Here is a 22,873-nt window from a genome sequence, read left to right on the forward strand (position 1 = left end):
TTGAAGAGGGATGTGTGCGGTGTCCTTTCTGGTCCGATGGTCCCACAGGCAAGAATCAGTGCCGGTTCCCCATGACCGACGGACACTCGCTCGGTCGAAGGGAACACTGGCTGGGGAGGAGGCAATATAAATACAAGGATGAAGTAAAATTTATACTGTTGATTTCCGCTTATGAATGCAAGCAAATATATTTCCGGTTTCCGGTCGGTTGGACGGTCGGTCGTCCATTCGTTCGTTTGGCCAGAGCTGGCTCGTTTATCGTTGCCGTTCGGTTTACCTCTTGTTAGGGGTTGACGTGATGTACGGACGGTCGTGGCAGGTCGAAAAGTTGCAGGACCGTTGGAGAAGTCACCGTTTTTAGGACTTAGGACATCGTTTGGCCAAAATCAAATCAAATTTCAACTCAGAGGGCGTCTTGCAGCAAGATATTGAATTCCTAGGTTATTAAATTATGACTGCATTGCAACCATTCCCGCACAGAGACAACTCCGAGTGATATTTGCAGCACACAGCATGTCTCCAATAACGACAAGTTGGAAATCAACCTGTGCTGTCGTCACGAAACCCTCCACCTTCTCCCAGTTCCGTTAATTTCGCACTGCCTGGGCGGAAAACATGTCACTTACAGACGTCAAGTCAAGCGCCGCCGCACGCCAGGAGGGATTGTCGGAGGTTGGAGCGGTGCGACGTGGTTCCCCAGAAGTACGTACCACACTGGGAGTCGACTCCAAAGGACTCCCGCAGGTGTTTTGTTTATTGAATTTGTTTTATGCTCGAAATTAAATTTTCCACGACTCTATACGGAGCGCTTCGTGTTGGCGGGAAGACGGAGTGAGAGGAAACTCATATACACCGAAAAGGGATGAATTCATTGAAATAGCACAAGTGCTGAAAAGTTTTGGCCAACATTCTCACTTGAACGACGATTATTATGGGATTTTTGTACAGCAAATGGTCAATTGGAAACATGTTTTGCTAGCGATGTATTCAACATTTGTAACGCTTATAGTAGTATATCCTTCTGACCGTCCTTAATAACTTCAATATTTCTTGGAATATTAGCGAATCATGAGGCAAACCACTTGTGTAGGTATGGAACCTAACAAATGTTATTATTCATTTTGCATTGCTCACTTAAGGTGAAGCCGTTGATCATTTTCAAAGAAAATTAATCATCACTATAAAAAATTGTGTATTAAATTCAATTTAACGAATTTTAGCACCAAAAGGAATCAGCATGTGCCGGTTGTTGCCTTCTTGAAGCCACTGAAGGAATTTTTGATCTAAATCAATTGTGCTTCAAAATTTATATACTTTTGTGGCACAGTCATTGACGTCCTAGTTGGCAATCATTGATTAATGACGATTTCCATAACTTAACAAGGAATGGGATAATCGTTACCAAAAGGAATCAGCATGTGTAGGGCACTATTCTAAACAACTTGTTGAAGGAATTTTGTCAAAATATTGAAAGCGACGCAAAATTTATATCTTTGAAGGAAAAATCATGACAATGATGGAAGTCTTCACGTTAAGAGCCTTTTCCATCCAGAATTCCAGAAGTAGACGCTCACCAACTGCACAAAACCAAACGGAGCGCATTCATAAGCACAGCCTCCCGAGAGTCTGGTTCAGCCAGAACCGACATACGAACGTCGTAACCTCAAAGTCGTGGTTTCGTAGAATTCATGCCGAACGGAATGTGCTTCAGTTTCGATCCACAAGCACAGCGGTCTGGAAGAAACCACAGGAAAAATGGAACTCTCTTTCACTCGCTTTATCAGTACATCTGACGAATGGAATTCTGGGAAGTGGTTCACCCCAAACTGCTGTTGCTTCGTCCGTGATCTATTCGAAGACTTGACGAAGGCTTTTCCCCGATGACAGAAGAAAGGGGTGAGCGCCCCCACCACCACCACCAACCGAGAAAGGCTACAAAAGCGTTCATTGTTTTGCAGTATTAACGATGTCATTCATTTTGGGAAATTTAATTTATTGCTTCTCGTTGCGTTTCACAACCCGATCTGTCCTCGCCGTTGTCTCCCGCTTTGGTTCGCTAAGCTTTTGGGGTTATGGAAGGGGGCGTTAGGGTGGAGCAGTTCTGGTTATTTTGAAAACATCAGTAAATGTGTGTGCTGTTGAAGTCCATTTCATGGCACCGCTGCTTTGGTGGCACGCCAACGAATGAGAGAAAATCTCGAAAGAGAAAAAAGCCTCTCTTTACTCTTTCGTGAGATTTCCGTGAAACGAAATTTCTATAAATGAGTGTTGAGAAGTTTCAACCAAAATGTGGCTCAAACTAATGAACTAACCTACAGTTTGAAGCTGCTAAGCCGGTGTTGTGATGCCTTTTGTCGTCATCACCGTCGTCGTCGTCGTCGTCTCGGAGAAGAAAAGGATTAACCAAGCGATGAGCGGCTGCCAGGCTGGAATTTGTCATCCGGCTTGTTTGTGTATGTATGGGCTATTAAATAACATCGGCAAATGTATACACAATACAGCCCCACGCCCACCCCCACTCGAACAACAAACTCGCAAATACCCCCTCCCGGAATTAGTTTTGTTTAGGGGAGTGGTAGATAGGGGAATGAGGAAGAAGCTTTTGCTAGAAAATTGATTCGAAACTGAATGCCTGGAGTGGAGATTCAGGACGTTTTTGATGTGGTTTATTTGTGTTTGTGTTTTGTATTTTGTGTGGTCGTGTTTCAATGGGAGTCGATCTGTTTGACTGCGTGGGTGGCTGGACACAATCACATTAGTGGTTTTCATCAGTGCAATTGTTATAAAATCAATGATCAAAAGCAGCACCAATGAATGGGATAAAAGGGGAAAAGAGTTGATTAAGGAAATCTAATTTTGTTCAGTGTCTGATTCCAAATCTAAAAAGTTAAAATTGCATTGTACAAGTGCGAAATAATCAAGTTATTTGATACTGAAAATTAAGCCAAAGCCTGTTCTATTGCATGTTGCATTTTGCAAGGAAAAAAGAAACGATGTCATTAATTTGTTTAATTCCTTTTGAAAAAATGTGTCTTTGTCAAATCTAAAGATTTTAAACCAATATTTCCCTCACACATCGACGTATGTTCGTGTTCTTATTTTGATTTAAGGTGAAGCCATCAATCATTTTCAATGATTTTGATTTTACGATTTTTTGCATTAAAATGAATCAGCGTATGCCTGTTGTATCCTTTTCTTGAAAGCATCTCGGGAATTTCCGGGGGGATGGCAACCCTATTCCGACCAAAGCAAACTGACAACAGTCGACATTAGTACGGTTGTCAAATGAGAGCCCACAACAAAAGCACTAGCTGTCAAATGGTAGCCCATAACAAACCATTGTTTGGGTTTTTGATTTTCAAATTTCCCGCAATTCAAATGATAAATATCTGAAAAAACACGTGAATTGTGTTGCTGATGGCAAATTCTATCATATCCTTGGAGATTCCATCCCAATATTGGCTGAAAATTCATGTCGAAAAAAGTGATTTTTCTGTTTGCCTTTTTTTGCTTTTTTTTCTTTTGGTCGATCAAACAGTGCGCTCATACACTGTGAATCGGCATTACACATTTTTTAGTTTGGTTTTACACATTTGCATGGGACTTTTGAGTTTAACCAGGATAACACACTTCGTGTTACCAAAGTAATATAAATAATACTGATTCTGAGTGTTTTTTATCTGAACTTCCAAGATGGCGGCTTCTTCGGGGGTAGAATTTCGGATCGCACTTTTCGATGAAACTTTGTACATACATTACCTGTGTCACATTATCCTTCTTGCATCATTAGTCTCCATACACAATGTAGCAGGCTTGCGGTACAAAAACGATATTTATCGTCAACTGGTGGAGGTCAATCGGGACTGTTGTTGTTGAATAGGAGCACCAGTTTTAAAGCACTTAAATGAGGGCTTACAATTTTCCAATTTCCAATCCCGGAAAGTTTTGAAAATGTCATATCAACCATATTTTGATACTTTTGACAAGTAAAATAATATTATTCTAAAACTGAAATAAAATAATAAGAAACGGAAAAAAGTGTACAGCGGCAGCAACAAAAAAGTCTTCAGAGCTTGAAATCATACAATTACACGGAGAAAAAAGAGTTCCCAAAATCGTGAACAAGCGTTCATGAAATCGGGAACCACGAACAAAGTGTTCAAATCTCATGGTACGTTTTTGAATTTTCATGAACGCTTGTTCACAATTTTCGGAACTCTTTTTCCTCCGTGTAGTTGATTACTATTAACTTGTGATGATCTAAACTACAATCTGAATATGAACAGTCGTTTTTAAATACCGTCATCAGGGGTTACAATGGGTCTGGGGTGAGATCGGGTACAAAAAAAACGTTAATAAATCCACTTTTAGGTGGTTGGTGCCTTCCTCACATTCATAAAGTGAATACACTACACAGCATCACAAACATGTGTAAATAACACCTAATTTTTATCAAAATATCTGAGATTCGGCATCAAAAAGTGTATAATGAACACTTAAGTGCTCATTACCTTTGATAGGGTTGTCAGACCTTCAATCTTTAGGACTCATTAGAAAGGTCTTTTGATTACCCACCCAACGATGGGTTGCATGACAGATCCGGCCAACGTTTTCGTCAAAATATCTGAGATCCGGCCTCTGAAAAATGTATAAATAACACTTAAGTACTTATAACTTTTGATAGGGTTGTCAGTTTTTTAATGTTTTGGACTCGTTGGAAAGGTCTTTTCAACGCCTTTCTAAAAATGTTTAATATGACAGGTTTTCTTACAAAAACCACCCTTTTTACAATCTTCCGGACTTCAAAATCGTGTTTTTGGCATAACTTTTGAAGTACTTTTTTTTAACTTCATAATATTAACTAGGGTCTTGTGGGACCCCAAGACGGATCGAATGAGACCAAAACGGTCCAAATCGGGACTGCCAGTCCGTAGATAATCGTGTGCATATTTTTCGGTGCACGGACTTACAGACATACACACGCACAGACATTTGTTCCGAATTTGATTCTAAGTCGATAGGTATACATGAAGGTGGGTCTACGAGGTCGAATAAAGAAGTTCATTTTTCGAGTGATTTTATAGCCTTTCCTCATTGAGGTGAGGAAGGCAAAATACAGAAATATGTATTACACATTTTTACCCCAGACCCAATAAGCCAAATTAATGATGATATATGCCCAACACAAACAAAAAAGCTTCAAAATCCTATTGATTACTATGTTCTCAACTGTTTCACTATTTTGGAACCTAAATTACGATACTAAAACGTATTTATTTCGGAAAAACCAGAACAAAATATGAAAATTGCTGGGATTGGAGACACACTTAATTAAATGCTTTAAATTTGAAAATCGTTGTACTAATTTTGTTGTTTTTCGTCTATTCTTACTGATAACAACATACAGTGAAATAACACGACGTCCCAATTCGCTTCAGATTCCGCTACACGGAAAGACCGTGCCACAAGTTTTAAACAACTTTTAAAAAACAAATTTAACATTAAAAATACCTGCGGCTGCAAATTATCAGTTAAAATTTCCAAACATCAATTACAAAATTAGCAACCCATAGTTTTAGTTGGATTAACCAACCATCCGTTTCAATATAAAACAATTCTCTACAAAATCGATTGATTTAATGAGATTTAAATTTTAAATACTTTTTATTCAGCTTTTTTAATGAAAACATGAGCATTGAAAGAGTGAATTTATGGAAAACATTTGGGAACGTGAACTTTTACACTGGCTAAATTATTAGAAACTGATCCCAAGTAACCATCCAGCATTACTAGAAATCATAAACCGGCATGAAATAAGCATTTCATTGCAAATCAGCCGTAAAACAGCATATGTCAGAGCTAATCAGCTCTAAAAGAATTGCTCAGTGTGATGCTGAAATGATGCTCATTACCAGCAACGACTAGCAACACTGTCGTCGTTTTTCATCAAACTGGCAACGCGGTCATGACTTTGACAGGAAGGTGAAAGAGAGAGGATGATTGCAAACAAAGTTCTCGCTCACTCTTCGCCTTCCATCTTCAAATTCTTAAACATATTTTATTATTTTGCTGCCGGATAGCGTTTGCAGTTGTGATTTTGATTTCTGCAAGTATTCAACACGCAGGAAAAGAAGAGAGGCTTGCAGCTGGAATCAGAGTCCACCGGTTATGTAAGTATACATTCAAAATAAAATATCCTAACAGCATTTTTTTAAATTACAGGAATTGCAAGCAACGACGTTTCACGAACCACTGCGACCGTGAAATCCGGCAGAAGAAAGAAAAATCTGCAGGAATCTAACAGAACTGGCATTTTTATTTTCTGAATGCAACCGGGACATTCGGATTCAGCCTAGTAGGACGGTAGAATCCCGGAAACCCTCGAGGAAGATAGTTCAAAATGGAAACATAAGCGATTCGAATGTTTTTTACCAATTTTATGCTACTAAACTAAATAAACAACTATGAATCTGATAAATGCATTTAGTGTAATGTTTTGAAAGAAACTTCTTCCGAAAGAGATCATGTGATAGGTACATAACTGGCATTAAAGAGCAACACTGCCACCATTGGTAGCTGTGAAATCAACTATTGTGACCTAACCCCAAGACAGGCGTGACGGCAAGGGCGCAGGAACCACAAGAAAGCTTCAACGACTACTTCATTAGCATCTGGCATCGCATCTCCAACACCGCAAATTCATTCAAAAAAATCGCAATTCGATCAGCTGAGTCAGTAAAGGTAGTAAACAAACCAAAAATAGCGTGGTGAGAAAGAGCAAGGCGGAGAGAGAGAGCAAAATTTTTGCCTCTCCGATTTTTTTGACATTTTGCAGGGGTGGAACAACAACAGTAGGGGCCCAGCTGTAAAACAGAAATATAAAGTCCAAAACCAGCAGCAAATCTGCTGTAAAAGCGCATTTGGTGCAGATGTCAAAACTTTTAAGCATTTGCTTGTAGCTGTAAAAGCGCTTTTAATGCTAAACAGTGACTTTATTTAATGCTGATTGGTTACTTGGGATGTTATTTAAATGCATTTTCCTGCGTTGCTTGTATTTCGCATATTTATGTTGAATTAAAGCAAAGAGTTTTTTCTTATTCATGTGTTGAAATCAAAACTCGCTAAAAAAATATAATATACTAGGTGAACCCGGCAAACTTCGTCTTGCCCTTTTTTCATTTGTTTTGTAGATTCCTTTTACTTTTTTTTTAATTATTCTTGAACTTTATCTTCTCAAAAAGATCGTAGGATGCTTATTAGGGTTTATTTTAAGATAGTTTCAAATATTCTCAGTCAGATTCCTAAATGAAAATGATTTTTCTTTTTTCGTTGATTAGGGTTTAGACATCTTATTTGGACTTCTATCGTTTGCCTTTCTTTATCGTTCACAATGTACATACTACTACTATCACGTTTTTAAAGAAAAAGCTTTTTCTGCAAACTTCTTCCTGCCCTTTTTTGGTTTGTTGTTTGAAAAATGTCCACTTTGTAGGGGAGAGTGGGGAGACTTGATCCCCGGGGACACTTGATCCCAAGCCTGTATCTCGTCAGCATGTGGGTAAAACTATTAGCTTTATTCTAGAAAGTTGTGCGAAATTAACTAAAACTCATTGTAGAAAACAAAGCAAAAAAATATAAAATGTTTAAATTGAGTTACACACATTTTTCTAAAACGAGCTGCAAAAAACGTCCAAGAGATCTTTTTTTCTTTTTTTTTATATCTATAGAAAACACTCAAAAATTATTCAAAAAAATATTTTTTATACATGAATTGTTTGATAAACTTATCAACTCCAAAACCCTTACGCATTTGATGTTAAATTTATCGTCATACTATTATTACAATCAATTGTTTAAAAAAGTGCATTTAGGGAGAATTGATCCCTGCATTTTTACAGTCACTGGAATCAGCCTCAAGATTAATTAATTGGGCTGGGTTTTCGTACATAGTTTCCTTTAGTATAGTTGTACATAACTTACTGCAGTTTGAACTTTTTTTCAAAAGTTTTGTAAACAAAAATTTCTAGCTTCTGTAAACATGCTTAGTTTTGGTCTAAAAAATAATATTTTAAGTTTTTAAATATTTTACATACTAAACTTTTATATTTTGAACACAAACGTACAGGTTTTATGTGAAATTGCTGTAACTTATAGAAAATTAAAAGTTTGGATGAATAAGAAACATTTTGCTTAAGATTTCTGCAAAATGTTGAAAGGGGGATCAAGTTACCCCTAACATTTTTAAAATGCCGGTTTAAAATATTTTTTTAAAACGCTTGGCATGATTCGAATAGTTCATCTGATGAAATACCCTTATTAGCCAAACATAAATGAATGTTTAAGCTTTCAATTCATGCAAAAAGTTTATAGTTTTGTGAGAAATTAACAGAGTTATGTGCGATACAAAAAAAGGGGATCAAGTCTCCCCACTCTCCCCTACTCCGAACATCTGTTGATCAAGTTCTTTGTGTTTTGTTTTGAAGCAATAAATTGGTAATTCTTTTTTATCTTTTTCTCATACCGAATTAGTTCTTTTGTTTCTATCTTCCCATCCTTTTTTAATTTGAGATTCTTATGCTTGTCATTTTTTTCTGCTATTCTCTTCTTTTTTGTGGTTTCTATCCCAACATTTCTGGTACCTTTACTTTTACTTTCAAAAAGCAGTTTTGCATGTTCTACCGTTTACTATTTAGAAAACCATATGATTCTCCTTAAATAAACAACTAAATAAGTTCTGTCACGGGCAAAAACTGCAAGTTCTTTCTTTTTGTTTTGTCAACACTTTTTTTTTTACTTTTTAATCTTTATTCTTTGCTTCATGATGTGTCCTATTTATGTTTTTAATCTCATCACTGTATTACAAATCTCATTTGGTTTTTCGTTAGACCTCCTCCTTCTTTCCTCATATAGTCCATTGAAAAGCCCTGTTTAATTGTTTGCTTTTGTTTCTTATTTTCTTCTGAAGTTAATTTTTAAATTGTTCTTTTATCGAACTGATCCTTATACTTTTTTTCATACAATTTTGTTGTTGTTCCATAAAATACATTGAAGTTTGAAAGGTACAAACTGGTTTGGTACAAAAATCACGAAGTACCTTTCTTAGTTTGTTTTGCTTCGTTGATTAGTGTATTCTAATGTTCATTTGTTCCTCGTTTGTTTTTTTGCAATCTACTTTTACTCTTTCATTTTTATTGTTTGCGGCCTGGGTGCTCTGAAAAATGAAGGTTGTTTTTAGGTCCTTGTCTATCAAGATCTGTTTCTTTTTTCTAGTGGTTAAACGTTCATTGAATTCATTTTGGTTTTGTTTTCCTTTTTATGTTTTTTTTTGTCCGGGTTTGTTTTCTAAAAACTAAAATAATAATTAGTCAGTTAAAAATTATTCAACCCACCTGCCAAATAGGTTTATTTTTATTGACCAAACAGCTTTCCTTTTTTAGTTTGATTATTTATCCTACTAAAAACTGTATTTTCTACCACCTTCTACATTAAACTTTTCCGTTTTGACGTTTTGTTTTTTTTTTTTTGAAAATATCTTTACGCCTCCTATGATCAAAATTCAGTTTTTCGTTTCATTTCCCATACAAACGGTGGTGTTCCGGAATCGGTCTCAGAGTGGCCAAAGTGCCAACTTATTAGCGTAAGAACCTTCCTTGGGCTTATACGAACCTAACGCAACAAAAAGCGCCTCGATCCGACGTTCCGTGTTCAACTGATTCGCGTTCGAACAAAACCTTCGAAATTTTTTATATATATAGAATATTTATTTCCCTACCAAAAATAACAGAATGGAATATTAATACTTTTATACTTTTCACACCGAAATGGGTGCTGAATAGTTTAACTTTTTAACACTAATATCGAAAAATTAACATTTTTCTAATATATTTTTGTTTTGAATGGTGAGTATATTAAACACATGAATGTTTGACACAAAATTCCGCGTTTTTCGGAATTGCAAAAAATGTTATAAGCAACTCGTTGCAAAACTTCATTTTTTTCAGCACTCGTCGTATATATCCAACTCGGTAAACCTCGTAGGAAATGTACAATTCGTGCTGAAAAAATCGTCTTTTTGCAAGTTGTTGCGTAAAACTACTATTTTTATTCTGTGTATCTAGGTATAGTTCTAAAAAAGGTAAATTTAATCTTTCGCCAAAATATACACATATACACACATTCTAACGCCCCAAGCCCATTTCGATGGAAAATGCTGAACGCAACATATGAAATCGAACATTAACCCGTAACCACAAGCCCGCGGGAACCTTTCAGTTATAATAATAAAGCAAACGATAATATCGCAGCATAAAATACGTGATTTGATTATAAATAGTCCAATTAGAGAGTTGCTCTATCGCGGGCGCGCTCTCCGCTCTGTCTGCCTCTGGTTCTGGCGCGATGCCCCAGCCCAGATTATCAGGACACCCCGGCCATCACGCACGCAGCACCGGTTCCGCCCAGGACAGTCCGTGTGCGCCAACAGGTGGGGTGGGTGTTCCCATGTGAACCCGGGCCACAGACGTGACAGATGTAACATTATGATGGAATTTCTGGAGAAAAACGGCCTCGAAGTGGGGTTAGTCCACCCAATCTATGCGGAGACCGGAACACGGAAGCCGTAAAGCCACACCCTTGATGTAGAGGGACGCGAGTTCGTCGTTTATCTCGCGAGGACCGTAATCTGTGGCGGTAATTACGGACACCATGGGTTTTTAATCCGGTATCAGGAAGGGGGATACCTAATAGATGCATCTTCCACGAAGCCGCCATTCAGCACATCTGTGCAATGTTTAACATAGGCTATTTCATAAATTTATTTTGCTTGTCATTTTATAAAAAAAAATCTCAGTGTTAAAATTATAAGCTGGTTGACTTGCGCTTTTTTTTTTTGCTTTTTCAAACAATCCAACAATAGGTAATCAGCTTGGTAAAGTAAAACTTCGGTTGTTTGACACAATTTAGATTGAATTTGCGGTTTGGGAAAACCAAACATTTTTTCAGAACTGTCGCTTTTAAAAACGATCTTACAAACACTATAAAACAAAAACTAAATCAAACTTTTAAACTTTCGAGGCTTTACTGTAAACATTTCCATCCAATTACGGTTCTACACAACCACATACATATGTGTCTGTGAAGTTCACGCACACGACTCAACTAATGAAGGCACCAGTGTATGTGCCTCTAACCATGGAACCCAGACCACCATTCCACAGTGAGAGGAGTGTTTTAACTTTAAATGCTTTATGAAGCTGATAACCATCAAATTTATGGTATTTGCTAAAGTTCAATATGGCTGCGTGCGTGCGTGCGTGAATTAAGCCGTGCTGGTGGTGGTGGTGGTGGCGTTTTGTGGTGTGTTTGGTGGGAGAATCGATTCACCTGACATCGACGCTAGCGCGCGTGGTTATGTTTCCGAACCAGCAGCTTTTAATTATGTTGAGAATGTGGGTTAGGGGGGAGAACTGGGAACTAGAATTGTTGGTTGCATTTAGCAAATCTAAAAAGCATAAATTAGGGTTTATGACCACTTTGAATGTAAAGTAAGATTGTTTGAAATCATTCAGCCATTTGAATTTGGGCTTGAAATGGGATTTATGTGGCTTAGTTATTTTAGTTTTCGATACAATAATTATTTGAATTTTGACATTTTGGTTGAGCTACACATTCTCTCGAAAATTTAACATCCTACTGTAAAAAAGAGCGACCCTTTCAAACCTGAAGGAAATTGGACGGGCTTTCTGAAAAAAAAATACACTGAAACAAAAATACACAGCACTTCTATAAGGTTTTTTAATTTTTAAGTTTAAAAGTTAAATTTGATGGTGATGTCACGATTTTTTTTCGCTCAAAACAGTCTAAAATGTTACCAAAAGACTCACGAAAAATGCAAGATGGTACATATGTCTCTCCTAAAAAAAATACAAAAATCATTTACTACAACTGTTTCTTTTTGAAAAGTGGTCTAAATGTCATTTTTTTCAGAATCGATAGTGAGAATCGATTCCCCAGACAATTTTAAATAAAAGTCTCCATATTGACCATTGCCCTAAGTCCAATCCTTGGGAAGATACAGCGGTTTTAAAAATAAAAATGTCGAAGAATAGGTTTTTTGGTGGTTTTTGGCAATTTCTATATGACAGACTTGGTTTTTCTGTCTCGTAAATATTTTTACCGGAAAGCTCGTCCAATTTCCCATAAGTTTGTAGTGACATCACCATCAAATTTAACTTTTAAACTTAAAAACTGAAAAATCTCATAGAAGTGGCATGTATTTTTGTTTCAGTGTATTTTTTCATAAAGTCCGTCCAATTTCCTACAAGTTTGTCTTTGACCACTTTTTGATACGATGCAACGGCTTCGAGATACAGTAATTTTTAAATTGCAAAATACAAAAATATTTTAATACCTTACGCCCTTCTCAAATCTAATCTAATCTAATCTAATCTAATCAGACCCTAGCGCAGCCAATCTTTCGAAGGGATCCTGGAGAGTGCCTTAGGTTTGATGACGCCTAGCACTCTTCTTTTCATTTATTAACATTTGTAGTGCGCCATTGCACCGGAATGCATTGAAACATCACAAGCGTTAAAGCGGCCAGGCCTACTGCGTAAAGCCGTATCGCAGAGATGACTCGTAATTGGGTTGAGTTTGAGCACTGAGTGTTCGAACAACAACACAATTCTGAATCGACAGGGGAGGAAGAAGCGTAGGGACACACCACCATACGCTCCGAGATTTGGTTGTATTCGTTGGGAGCACCATGCTAAGAAGGTTTGGTACTCCGAGACCCTCTGGGATGGGACATTGTATTTCCACGAATGCCCTGGACACTATTTGCCGTGGTTAAAGCGCCACAACTCGCTCTCTTTAACAGTATTCCTAATTCCAGTCCACGCTCACCAAGTCGTCATGGCCTAGTGGTTAGCATTTTTGCTTACCAATCCAAAGGCCGGGGGATCGAACCCCGCCTCGAGTGACTTTGATTTTTCGTTCATATTAATCATTTCAAATTTCTGTGTTCTAAACTTTCTCATTGGGAGCAGATGGGCATCGAACCCAGAACCATTCGCTTACAAAGCGAACACCGTAACCAGTCAGCCACGGCCGCTCCCTAATACCTTACGCCCTTCTCAAATGTTGAAAAAGTTACATTACATTCTGACATAAAATATGTACCCCTTCCCAGAACAATATATCTATGATTTTTTTTTATACTGTGCATCTGGGATTTTTTTAAATGTCAGTTAAAGACTCATCGTGAAAACATGAAATTTAAAATATACATAAAAAAATGTGCAGCGTTATGTTACACATGACCAATATGACGAAGAACTATGAACAAATATGTGAAATTTATTTAATTCTATGAAAAAAATATCACTTTACTAGGGATTGTTAGCTTGTGGCGTTTTCATATCCCGTATCAAAAATCATGAAATTTGATTGCCCAAAATCGTATGGATCGGTATATACAACTCCTGGGGAACCTTCCTTTTCCAGATTTCCGATTTTTACAATCGTCTTCTAAGACTGCAAATTGTTCTTTCCATCACTCCTGAAAGATCCATCAAGACATTGTGTGTATCCCTCAAATTATTTCAATGAAGTACTTACTTAAACTGTGTACATTTCGTACCACAGCCAAATAAACAAGTATTCTTTTTTTCCTAATTTGACCGCACTTCACCTCCAAGAGGTCTTCAAAGCCGAAATGCGTCACGTCAGGCTTGGGTGGTTGGGATTTTGCGGAAAGTTTAATTAGATTCTTTTCATCGGCAAACACTTCACCGCAGAATTTTAATCATTTTCAATTAGTGGTGGCTTCTTTTTCCTCTTCTCCGGGGGGAAGAAGCTGATTTCGGTAAAGGTAAATATTAGCGGCTCTCCACGTCGCTGAAGATGAAGCAACTTTGTCTTGTTCTAGGTGTGTACAGCTGCGGCACTGAGCTGAAATGTTGTTTTTTTGTTGTTGTTGGCGCAGGTTTCATCCAAGACGAACCGCAGATGAGTTGAGCTGAGTGTTGGGCAGTAAATTAGAATTTGTGCTTCGTACAAGTTGTGAAGCAGCCACGGTTGGGAGATTGTTGAACCGTTGAACAGTTTTCACGTGCAGAGATTGAAAATTGGTGTAGTTTTTTTTTATAGCTCAGTAAAAATTAGCTGCTGGTGATGAAAAAAATATTGTAAAAAGTATTCTTTACAAAAAGTTAGGATTTGGAAGAGGTTGATCAATAAAAATATGTCATGAAATGTATTTTTTATATCACAGACTATGCAAAGAAAAAAAAATTAACTGCTTTGTGATTAACTATTTGTATGGAAATAATTAAATCTATTTTTCCGCAGTTACGTTATTAAAAATAACACATTGCTCTTCTCCTTAAATTCAATCTTGGAGTAAATATGAAATTTCAATTAATTTTATTTCCTTACATAAAAAAGATAATAAAAACAATCATGCTTGAAAATGACCAAACAAAGTTGCGCATTAACGGTAAATTTAGGTAAGAGTTTTCTATTGAACTCTAACAAATGAAAGGTGTTTTCTTGTATCCATGTGAAAACATAATAGCATACAACTAAATTTCAATTTGGAAATGGGCTTCTACTTCGCTCGTCTGAACATTTTCGAATTCAAATGTGTAGTAAACTTTTTTGAATATTTATACATACAAGCATAATTTAGCCATTACTATTTCCACAATAACTTTTTGTGAAGGGATTTGTGATTGATTTGATTGTATTTTTTTTTAGTTTTGTGTTATCGATCAGAACTAAACAGGAAAAAATGATTCTATAACATAAGTATTTTACTGATATTAGACAGTTAATAATTTTGGTTTATTTATCAGTATTCAGTTGAATATAATACTAAAAAATGAGAAAATTTCATCGCTGTTGGCTTAGAACAATTTGCATTTTTATAACTGTCAAAAATGCTAACTTAGTCCACCTACCTACCTGATACCTTCCTCACTATTTACCAACAATTGATAATATGATGGGGCTTTTGACACAAATTTCATCTAATTTTATTTAGATCTGGAATAAAAAAGTGTACAAATCTGGAGCAGCTTTTGAAAAGGGCGCATAAGAATTTTGACAGCTGCAACTATTTTGCAATTTCCCAGGCAAAATTCATCTATTTTATAAAACCCATAGTGTAAAATGGTAGCTGGGAAGGTCAGCTATTGTTTCCCATTACGAGTTTTGAGAAAAAGTTACCGTGTTGCTACCGCTGGGATGGGCACACTGGCCGACGGTGCAACGCCGGCGGTGTAATCAGCCGATACCGTCACAGCTGTCAACGCGCGCAAAGAGGACGGAAAAAGTGTGTGTGTGGCCACCAGCGTAAACACGCGCGCGGTTCGTTCACCATTTTCACCAAGCATAGTACGGACGTGGAACGAGTTTTCGGAGGAGATTTTTGCGGATTTGTTGAGGAAAAAAAGTAGTGCGATAGTTGATTATTAAATTTATTGAAACTGTGCTACGTAGGAAACCTGTAAGTAAAAAAGAAAAGAAAATTAGTGCAGTTAAAGATGAATTAAACACCAGCTACTTACCCAACAGCGAAGAAGTCCAGCGAGCTGCTCTGCCGTTGTACCGTCAGTTGGGGCGAAACTGTACTTTGGTGATCCGTGAGTAAACCTGAAAATAAAGAAGAAAAATAGTTAATTAATAAATTACACCTTCTAAAAACAGGAAGAGTGCAAGAAGGAGGGAAAGGAAGAGGAAGTGGAGGAGTTGTGAAGGAAAGAGGAAAAGTTAACGTAGGAAAGGAGACCAATTAAGTAAGTTAAAGGAACAAAAAATGTAAACTTAAAAACTAAAATAAATACTTACTTGCAGTTTTGTAGCTGCTCGAAGAGCTGCTGAACAAAAAGTTGGGGTTTTATTTACCGACCACCCGAACAAACTACAAAATTAATTGCGGGTTCGGTATTCCTCTCCCACGATGGCTGACGAAAATCCGGACTTCACCGAGACTCCCTGCTCAACCTGCAACACGGTGTCGACCGAGGATGAGCTGATGGTTGGCTGCGATAGCTGCAAACTGTGGTTCCACGCTCGGTGCGTCAACCTCAATCCGGCTGACAAGAAGTCGGGGAAGAAGTGGTATTGTCCGGACAAGGACTGCCAAAAGAAGAAAAAGACTAAGAAGTCCGTTGAGGTACCGCTCCCAGTACCCCCCGAGTTGCAAGAGAAGCTGAACGCTTTGGAAGAAACTCGGAAGCGTGCGGTAGCGGAACAGGAGATGACGCGAGTCCTGAAGGAGAAGGAGTTTGAGTTGGCTGCTTATCTTCAGGAGCGTCAGATGAAGATCGACGAAGAGCTCCGCGAGAAGGAAGCCAAAAGGGCTGAGGAACTTCGCGAGAGGGACTTCAAGCGGCGCGAGGCCGATCTAGTGGCGGAGATGGTGAAGAAGGAGGAGCACCTGAAGCGGATCCAACAGCTGGAAACTACGTTCCGGGACAAAAGCGCCTCCATCGACAAGCTGCTGAAAAACAGTAGTACTCCGCTAAGAAACCCCGAAGTCAAACCGCTGACTGAAGGAAACGTCGCTAAACACGACGGCCGCGAAGATCCTGAGGTCAATCCGGCGAAACCTGGAGACATTCCGGATAATCCTGGGACCAATCCGGGAACTCCTGGAAGCAATCCGGGTTCGACGAAGTCGTCTAAGAAACCGGAGTCCTCGTCGGATAGTTCGTCGGCGTCCAGCGTCTCGACCGACGCCAACGGTGACGGAAAGAGCGGAAAACGGCAAAGTCGACCAAAGTTGATGTGTCCAAGCCAGACGGGCTGGGGCTGCACGGATCGGGTCCAACGAAGGCCCAGCGAGCTGCACGACAAGGGCTGACAAGGAAGCTGCCAGACTTCCACGGCAAGCCAGAAGAGTGGCCATTGTTCTTCGCGGCCTACCAAGCGTCAAACGAAGCCTGCGGGTACACGGACGTGGAAAATCTCGTGCGACTACAGGACTGCCTGAAAGGCAGAGCGCTCGAGGAGGTGCGTGGCCAGCTCATTCTGCCCAAGTCGGTTCCGCGTGTGATCGCCAAGCTTCGCCAGATCTACGGCCGCCCAGAAGTGCTGCTGCAAAGCCACCTGCAACGAGTGCGCAAGCTGGAGCCGCCGAGAGCGGACAAGTTGGGATCGTTCATCCCGTTCGGCAATGCAGTGGAACAATTGTGCGAACACATCGAAGCCGCAGAACTAACGGCGCATCTGGTCAATCCGATCTTGATCCAGGAACTCGTCGACAAGCTCCCGGACGGGGAGAAGAGGAGTTGGGTGCACTACAAGCGCAAGAAGCGCGAGGTGAATCTGCGTACGCTCACCAACTTTCTCTCGAAGATCGTCGAGGACGCGTGCGAGGCGACGGTCAACCTAGACTACAAACCGGACGTCAGAGCAGCGTCGGGATCGAGCGGCCGAAGCCGAAACAAAGAGAAAGCCGCACTGTTCAACCATAGCGTTGCAGAGGAATCTACAGAGCGGCGAGAGCAGAAACAGCAAAGGCCGTGCAAGGTGTGCCAGTGCACGGACCATCGGCTGTGGAACTGCGAGGACTTCAAGAAGCTGCCCTACGAAGATCGAGCGAAGATGGCGACGAAGTGGAAACTTTGCCAACGCTGCCTGAATGACCACGGCGGCCAATGCAAGCTCAAACTTCGCTGCAACGTCGGAGAGTGTCGCGAGCCGCACAATGCTTTGCTTCATCCGGAGACCAGGGCAGTCGGCATGAACGCACACATTACGTCCACGAGTCCCGTGCTGTTCCGGATGCTCCCGGTAAAAGTCTACTGCGGTGAGAGATCAATGATCGTGCTCGCTTTCCTCGACGAGGGTTCGTCCCTCACCCTGATCGAAAGTGGTCTAGCCGACCGTTTGGGGCTGTTGGGGACGAAGGAGAAGCTCACCATCAAGTGGACGGCCAACGTCACACGAGTGGAACAACATTCGAGGCGGACAAATATTTGGGCGTCGGCGATCAACGGGACGAATGGCGAGAAGCTGCTGCTGCAATCTGTGCGTACGGTGGACAAGCTGATGTTGCCACGCCAAACACTAAATGCTGCTGAAGTTTCGTCACACTACGATCACTTGCGCGGGATTCCGATGGATTCGTACGACGGTCGGCCAGGAATGCTGATCGGGTTGAATAACATTCATTCGTTCGCACCGCTGGAAACGAAGGTCGGCACGATTGTCGATCCGGTGGCAGTCCGGTGCAAGCTCGGCTGGACGGTCTACGGACCGCGGGATGCAGAGTCGGCGGGCGCGAGCTGTTTCCTCGGATGTCACCAAGAAGTGACGAACGAGGAGCTGCACGATCTTCTCAAAAGCCACTATTCGCTGGAAGAAGCGGTGGTGACTGTGCAGCGGGAGTCGGTCGAGGATCAGCGGGCGAGGAAGATCATGGAGGAAACTACGCGTCGCGTGGGTGACCGCTTCGAGACCGGACTGCTGTGGAAGACCGACGACGTCAAGTTCCCGAACAGCTACCCGATGGCTGTGAAGCGGATGAAGCAGCTGGAGAAGAAACTTGAGCGTTCGCCGGAATTGTATGACAACGTCAAGAAGCAGATTCTGGACTACCAGGCCAAGGGATACGCGCACGAAGCCACCGCGGAGGAACTGAACGAAACGGATAACAACAAAGCGTTCTACTTGCCGCTCAACGTGGTGGTGAACCCGAAGAAGCCGGGGAAAGTTCGGCTGGTATGGGATGCGGCGGCGACGATCGGTGGAGTCTCTCTCAACTCGATGCTGGTGAAGGGACCAGATCTGCTCGTGCCACTGGTGTCGGTGATCTGTGGGTTCCGCGAACGACGGGTTGCTTTCGGCGGGGACATCCGCGAGATGTACCACCAGCTGAAGATTATCTCCGGGGACAAGCAAGCTCAACGCTTCCTATTCCGGGACAACATCAACGAAGAGCCGAAAGTGTACGTGATGGACGTCGCTACATTCGGGTCGAAGAGTTCGCCGGCGTCGGCGCAGTACGTCAAGAACCGCAATGCGGAAGAGCATGCCGGTCAGTACCCAGACGCCGTGGCGGCGATCATCAATCGGCACTACGTCGATGACTATTTCGACAGCGTCGACACCGTCGAGGAAGCTGTCAAGCGGGCGAAGCAGGTGAGCCACGTCCACAAACAAGGTGGTTTCGAGATCCGCAACTGGGTGTCCAACTCGCCGGAAGTGCTGACTGCTCTGGGCGAAGAGAAACCGATGAGTCCGGTGTTGCTGAACCAGGACAAGCAAACACCCAGCGAGCGCGTACTCGGCGTGCGGTGGGACCCGGAGATGGACGAATTCGCCTTCGCCGTGATGCACCGCGAAGAACTGATGAAGTACCTGAAAGAGGGGAAAAGGCCAACCAAACGGATTGTACTGAGCTGCGTAATGGGATTTTTCGATCCGCTCGGCCTGCTGTCGCCGTTCACAATCCACGGGAAGATCATCATCCAACATTTGTGGCGAACCGGCTGCAGATGGGACCAAGACATTGACGACGAAGCCTGGATTCTGTGGAAGCGGTGGACGGCACTGCTGCCGGAAGTCGAAGCGCTGCGGTTTCCCCGGAGCTACTTCGGCGATGCGATGTCCTCGTCGATCGAGAGTCTCGAGCTGCACATCTTCAGCGACGCGAGCGAGCTGGCCTACGGTTGTGCGGCGTACCTACGCGCGGTCATTGACGGCCAAGTTCACTGCAGTCTCGTCATGGCGCGATCGAAGGTGGCACCGCTGAAACGACAATCAATTCCACGACTGGAGTTGATGGCGGCGTGCATGGGAGCGCGCATGAGCCAGCAGATCCTCGGAACTCACACGCTGCAGATCGACCATACCGTTTTCTGGACCGACTCGAGGACCGTCCTTGCGTGGCTGCGCGCAGATCCCTACAAGTACAAGCAGTTCGTCGCCTTTCGGGTCGGGGAGATTCTGGAGCTGACGAGACTGGACGATTGGAGATGGGTGCCTTCCAAGAAGAACATCGCGGACGTTCTCACGAAGTGGGGACCTGGACCGCCACTGCAGAACGATTCGGAATGGCGGAACGGTCCGGCGATACTGTTCGAGCAGGATGACCACGACTCACCGCCTGAGCAGATCGAGGAGACGAATGAAGACGCACGAGGCGTGGTACTGTTTCACGGGACAGTCAACGTGGAAGCAGTCTCGACGTGGACAAAGCTGGTGAGGGTGACTGCAACGGCGGTACGCTTCATCGAAAATTGTCGTCGCAAAAAGGACGGCCGTCCAGTACTGGCTGCAAAGGCCACGAGTCGCCTAGCCAAGCTGGTCAAAGCGCAGCACGAGACGGATGTTCAACCGCTGCAACAAGACGAGCTGCGGAAGGCCGAGAGGATTCTGTGGAAGCAAGCGCAGTTCGAGAGCTTCCCTGATGAGATGAGCGTGCTGACAAAGAACCTACAGCTGAAACAGGGTGAGTTGCCGGAGAAGATCGAGCGGTCGAGTCCGCTCTACAAGCTGCTGCCGGTGCTCGACGAGGATGGTGTTCTGCGCGTTCGTGGAAGGCTGGAGAAGAACGAATCGATCCCGTTCGACAAACGATTCCCGATCATCCTGGGTCGAAAACACGCCGTCACCAAGAAGATCATCCAGCGCTACCACGAGAAGTACGGTCACGCGAATCGGGAGACCGTGTTCAACGAGCTGCGTCAGAAGTTCTGGATTCCGAACGCACGGGCCGCGATCCTGGAGGTGGTCAAGGAGTGTGTGGTGCAAGGTGAACCGTTGCGTGCCGTTCGTCCCAACAATGGCGCCGCTTCCGGTCGAACGCACTGCAGCAACCATGCGACCGTTCAGCGCGGTGGGCGTCGATTACCTGGGACCGGTCGAAGTCACGGTGGGTCGCCGCAGAGAGAAGCGCTGGATCGCCGTCTTCACGTGTCTAGCGGTCAGGGCGGTGCATCTCGAAGTGGTCCATAGCCTCACCACGCAATCGTGCCTGATGGCCCTCCGGAGGTTCGCGTGCAAGCGAGGCGTTCCCGAGAAAGTGTTCTCCGACAATGCTACGTGCTTTCGGGGAGCGGACGCGGCGAGGACGAAGGCGATCAACAAGAAGTGCGCGGAGCAGATGACGTCGGCGACCACTGCATGGTCCTTTATCCCACCTGGGACGCCCCACATGGGCGGGGCCTGGGAACGGATGGTGCGATCGGTGAAGGAGGCGTTGCGCGCACTCGACGACGGACGAAAGCTGAACGACGAAATTCTCTCCACATCTTTGGCGGAGGCCGAAGACATGATCAACACTCGGCCGTTGACGTACGTCCCTCAAGAGTCCGCTGAAGAAGAAGCCATCACGCCAAACCATTTCCTGCGCGGGACGGTAACGAGCGCGGACCTAAAGCTGGACGAGACGGTGGACACCGCTGCAGCACTACGAGACGTGTACAAGCGAAGCCAGCAGCTAGCGGGCAAGATGTGGGAGCGGTGGTCGAAGGAGTACCTGCCCTCGCTGAACCGGCGTCCAAAGTGGTTCGAGGATCGCAAGCCCCTCGAAGCGGGTGACCTGGTGTTCGTGGTCGACGGCAAGAACCGAAAGAGCTGGGTACGAGGTCGAGTGGTGGAGGTGTTCAGCGGGTCGGACGGACGCGTTCGGCAAGCGGACGTGAGGACAGCAGACGGGAAGGTCAACAGGAGAGCAGTGGTTAATTTAGCGGTGTTGGAGATCAGAGACGGTAAGTCCGACGTGCCGGAAGGCCCGACGGATCTTACGGGCTGGGGTGTTGCTACCGCTGGGATGGGCACACTGGCCGACGGTGCAACGCCGGCGGTGTAATCAGCCGATACCGTCACAGCTGTCAACGCGCGCAAAGAGGACGGAAAAAGTGTGTGTGTGGCCACCAGCGTAAACACGCGCGCGGTTCGTTCACCATTTTCACCAAGCATAGTACGGACGTGGAACGAGTTTTCGGAGGAGATTTTTGCGGATTTGTTGAGGAAAAAAAGTAGTGCGATAGTTGATTATTAAATTTATTGATACTGTGCTACGTAGGAAACCTGTAAGTAAAAAGAAAAGAAAATTAGTGCAGTTAAAGATGAATTAAACACCAGCTACTTACCCAACAGCGAAGAAGTCCAGCGAGCTGCTCTGCCGTTGTACCGTCAGTTGGGGCGAAACTGTACTTTGGTGATCCGTGAGTAAACCTGAAAATAAAGAAGAAAAATAGTTAATTAATAAATTACACCTTCTAAAAACAGGAAGAGTGCAAGAAGGAGGGAAAGGAAGAGGAAGTGGAGGAGTTGTGAAGGAAAGAGGAAAAGTTAACGTAGGAAAGGAGACCAATTAAGTAAGTTAAAGGAACAAAAAATGTAAACTTAAAAACTAAAATAAATACTTACTTGCAGTTTTGTAGCTGCTCGAAGAGCTGCTGAACAAAAAGTTGGGGTTTTATTTACCGACCACCCGAACATACCGTTTACTTGAGAAATAGCAAAATAGATCAAACTGTCAAAATGCTTATCCGCCCTTTTCTCGTGTTGCTCTAGAAATATCACTTAAGTGGTTATAACTCGAGACAGGGTTGCCAGATCTCAAATGTTTTAAACTCATTGGAAAGGTCTTTTGATTTCCTGACACACATACATACAAATACACACATACACACAGACATTTGTTCAGTTTTCAATTTTGAGTCGATAGGTTTACATGAATGTAAACGGCGTCTTTTGAAGATTTGAGCTTTATGTTAAAGATTTGCTGTTTCTTGGTGAGAGCTTTCCATCATAAGTTGTTTAATCATTATATTCCCCTATATTATGATATTATAAATTAAATAACCCTTCTATCCCTTCCCCATTATCCCTTTCCCAATTCCCATTTTCCCCA

At 42.6% G+C, this 22,873-nt stretch overlaps 1 protein-coding gene across 1 annotated transcript; it reads left to right on the top strand.

Moving 5' to 3' along the window:
• Positions 1-15,516: 15,516 nt before the first annotated feature.
• Positions 15,517-22,394, top strand: LOC119769462. The gene is made up of 9 exons (XM_038262002.1): positions 15,517-15,644; positions 15,709-15,797; positions 15,856-16,760; positions 16,805-20,764; positions 20,826-21,722; positions 21,828-21,995; positions 22,040-22,046; positions 22,114-22,181; positions 22,246-22,394. The coding sequence occupies exons 3-9, from the start codon at positions 15,962-15,964 to the stop codon at positions 22,332-22,334; spliced, it is 5,988 nt and encodes a 1,995-aa protein (XP_038117930.1). The 5' UTR covers positions 15,517-15,644; positions 15,709-15,797; positions 15,856-15,961; the 3' UTR covers positions 22,335-22,394.
• Positions 22,395-22,873: the final 479 nt, after the last annotated feature.

Source organism: Culex quinquefasciatus, chromosome 1 (genome assembly GCF_015732765.1).
Source record: "Culex quinquefasciatus strain JHB chromosome 1, VPISU_Cqui_1.0_pri_paternal, whole genome shotgun sequence".
Classification (NCBI taxonomy): Eukaryota; Metazoa; Arthropoda; class Insecta; order Diptera; family Culicidae; genus Culex; species Culex quinquefasciatus.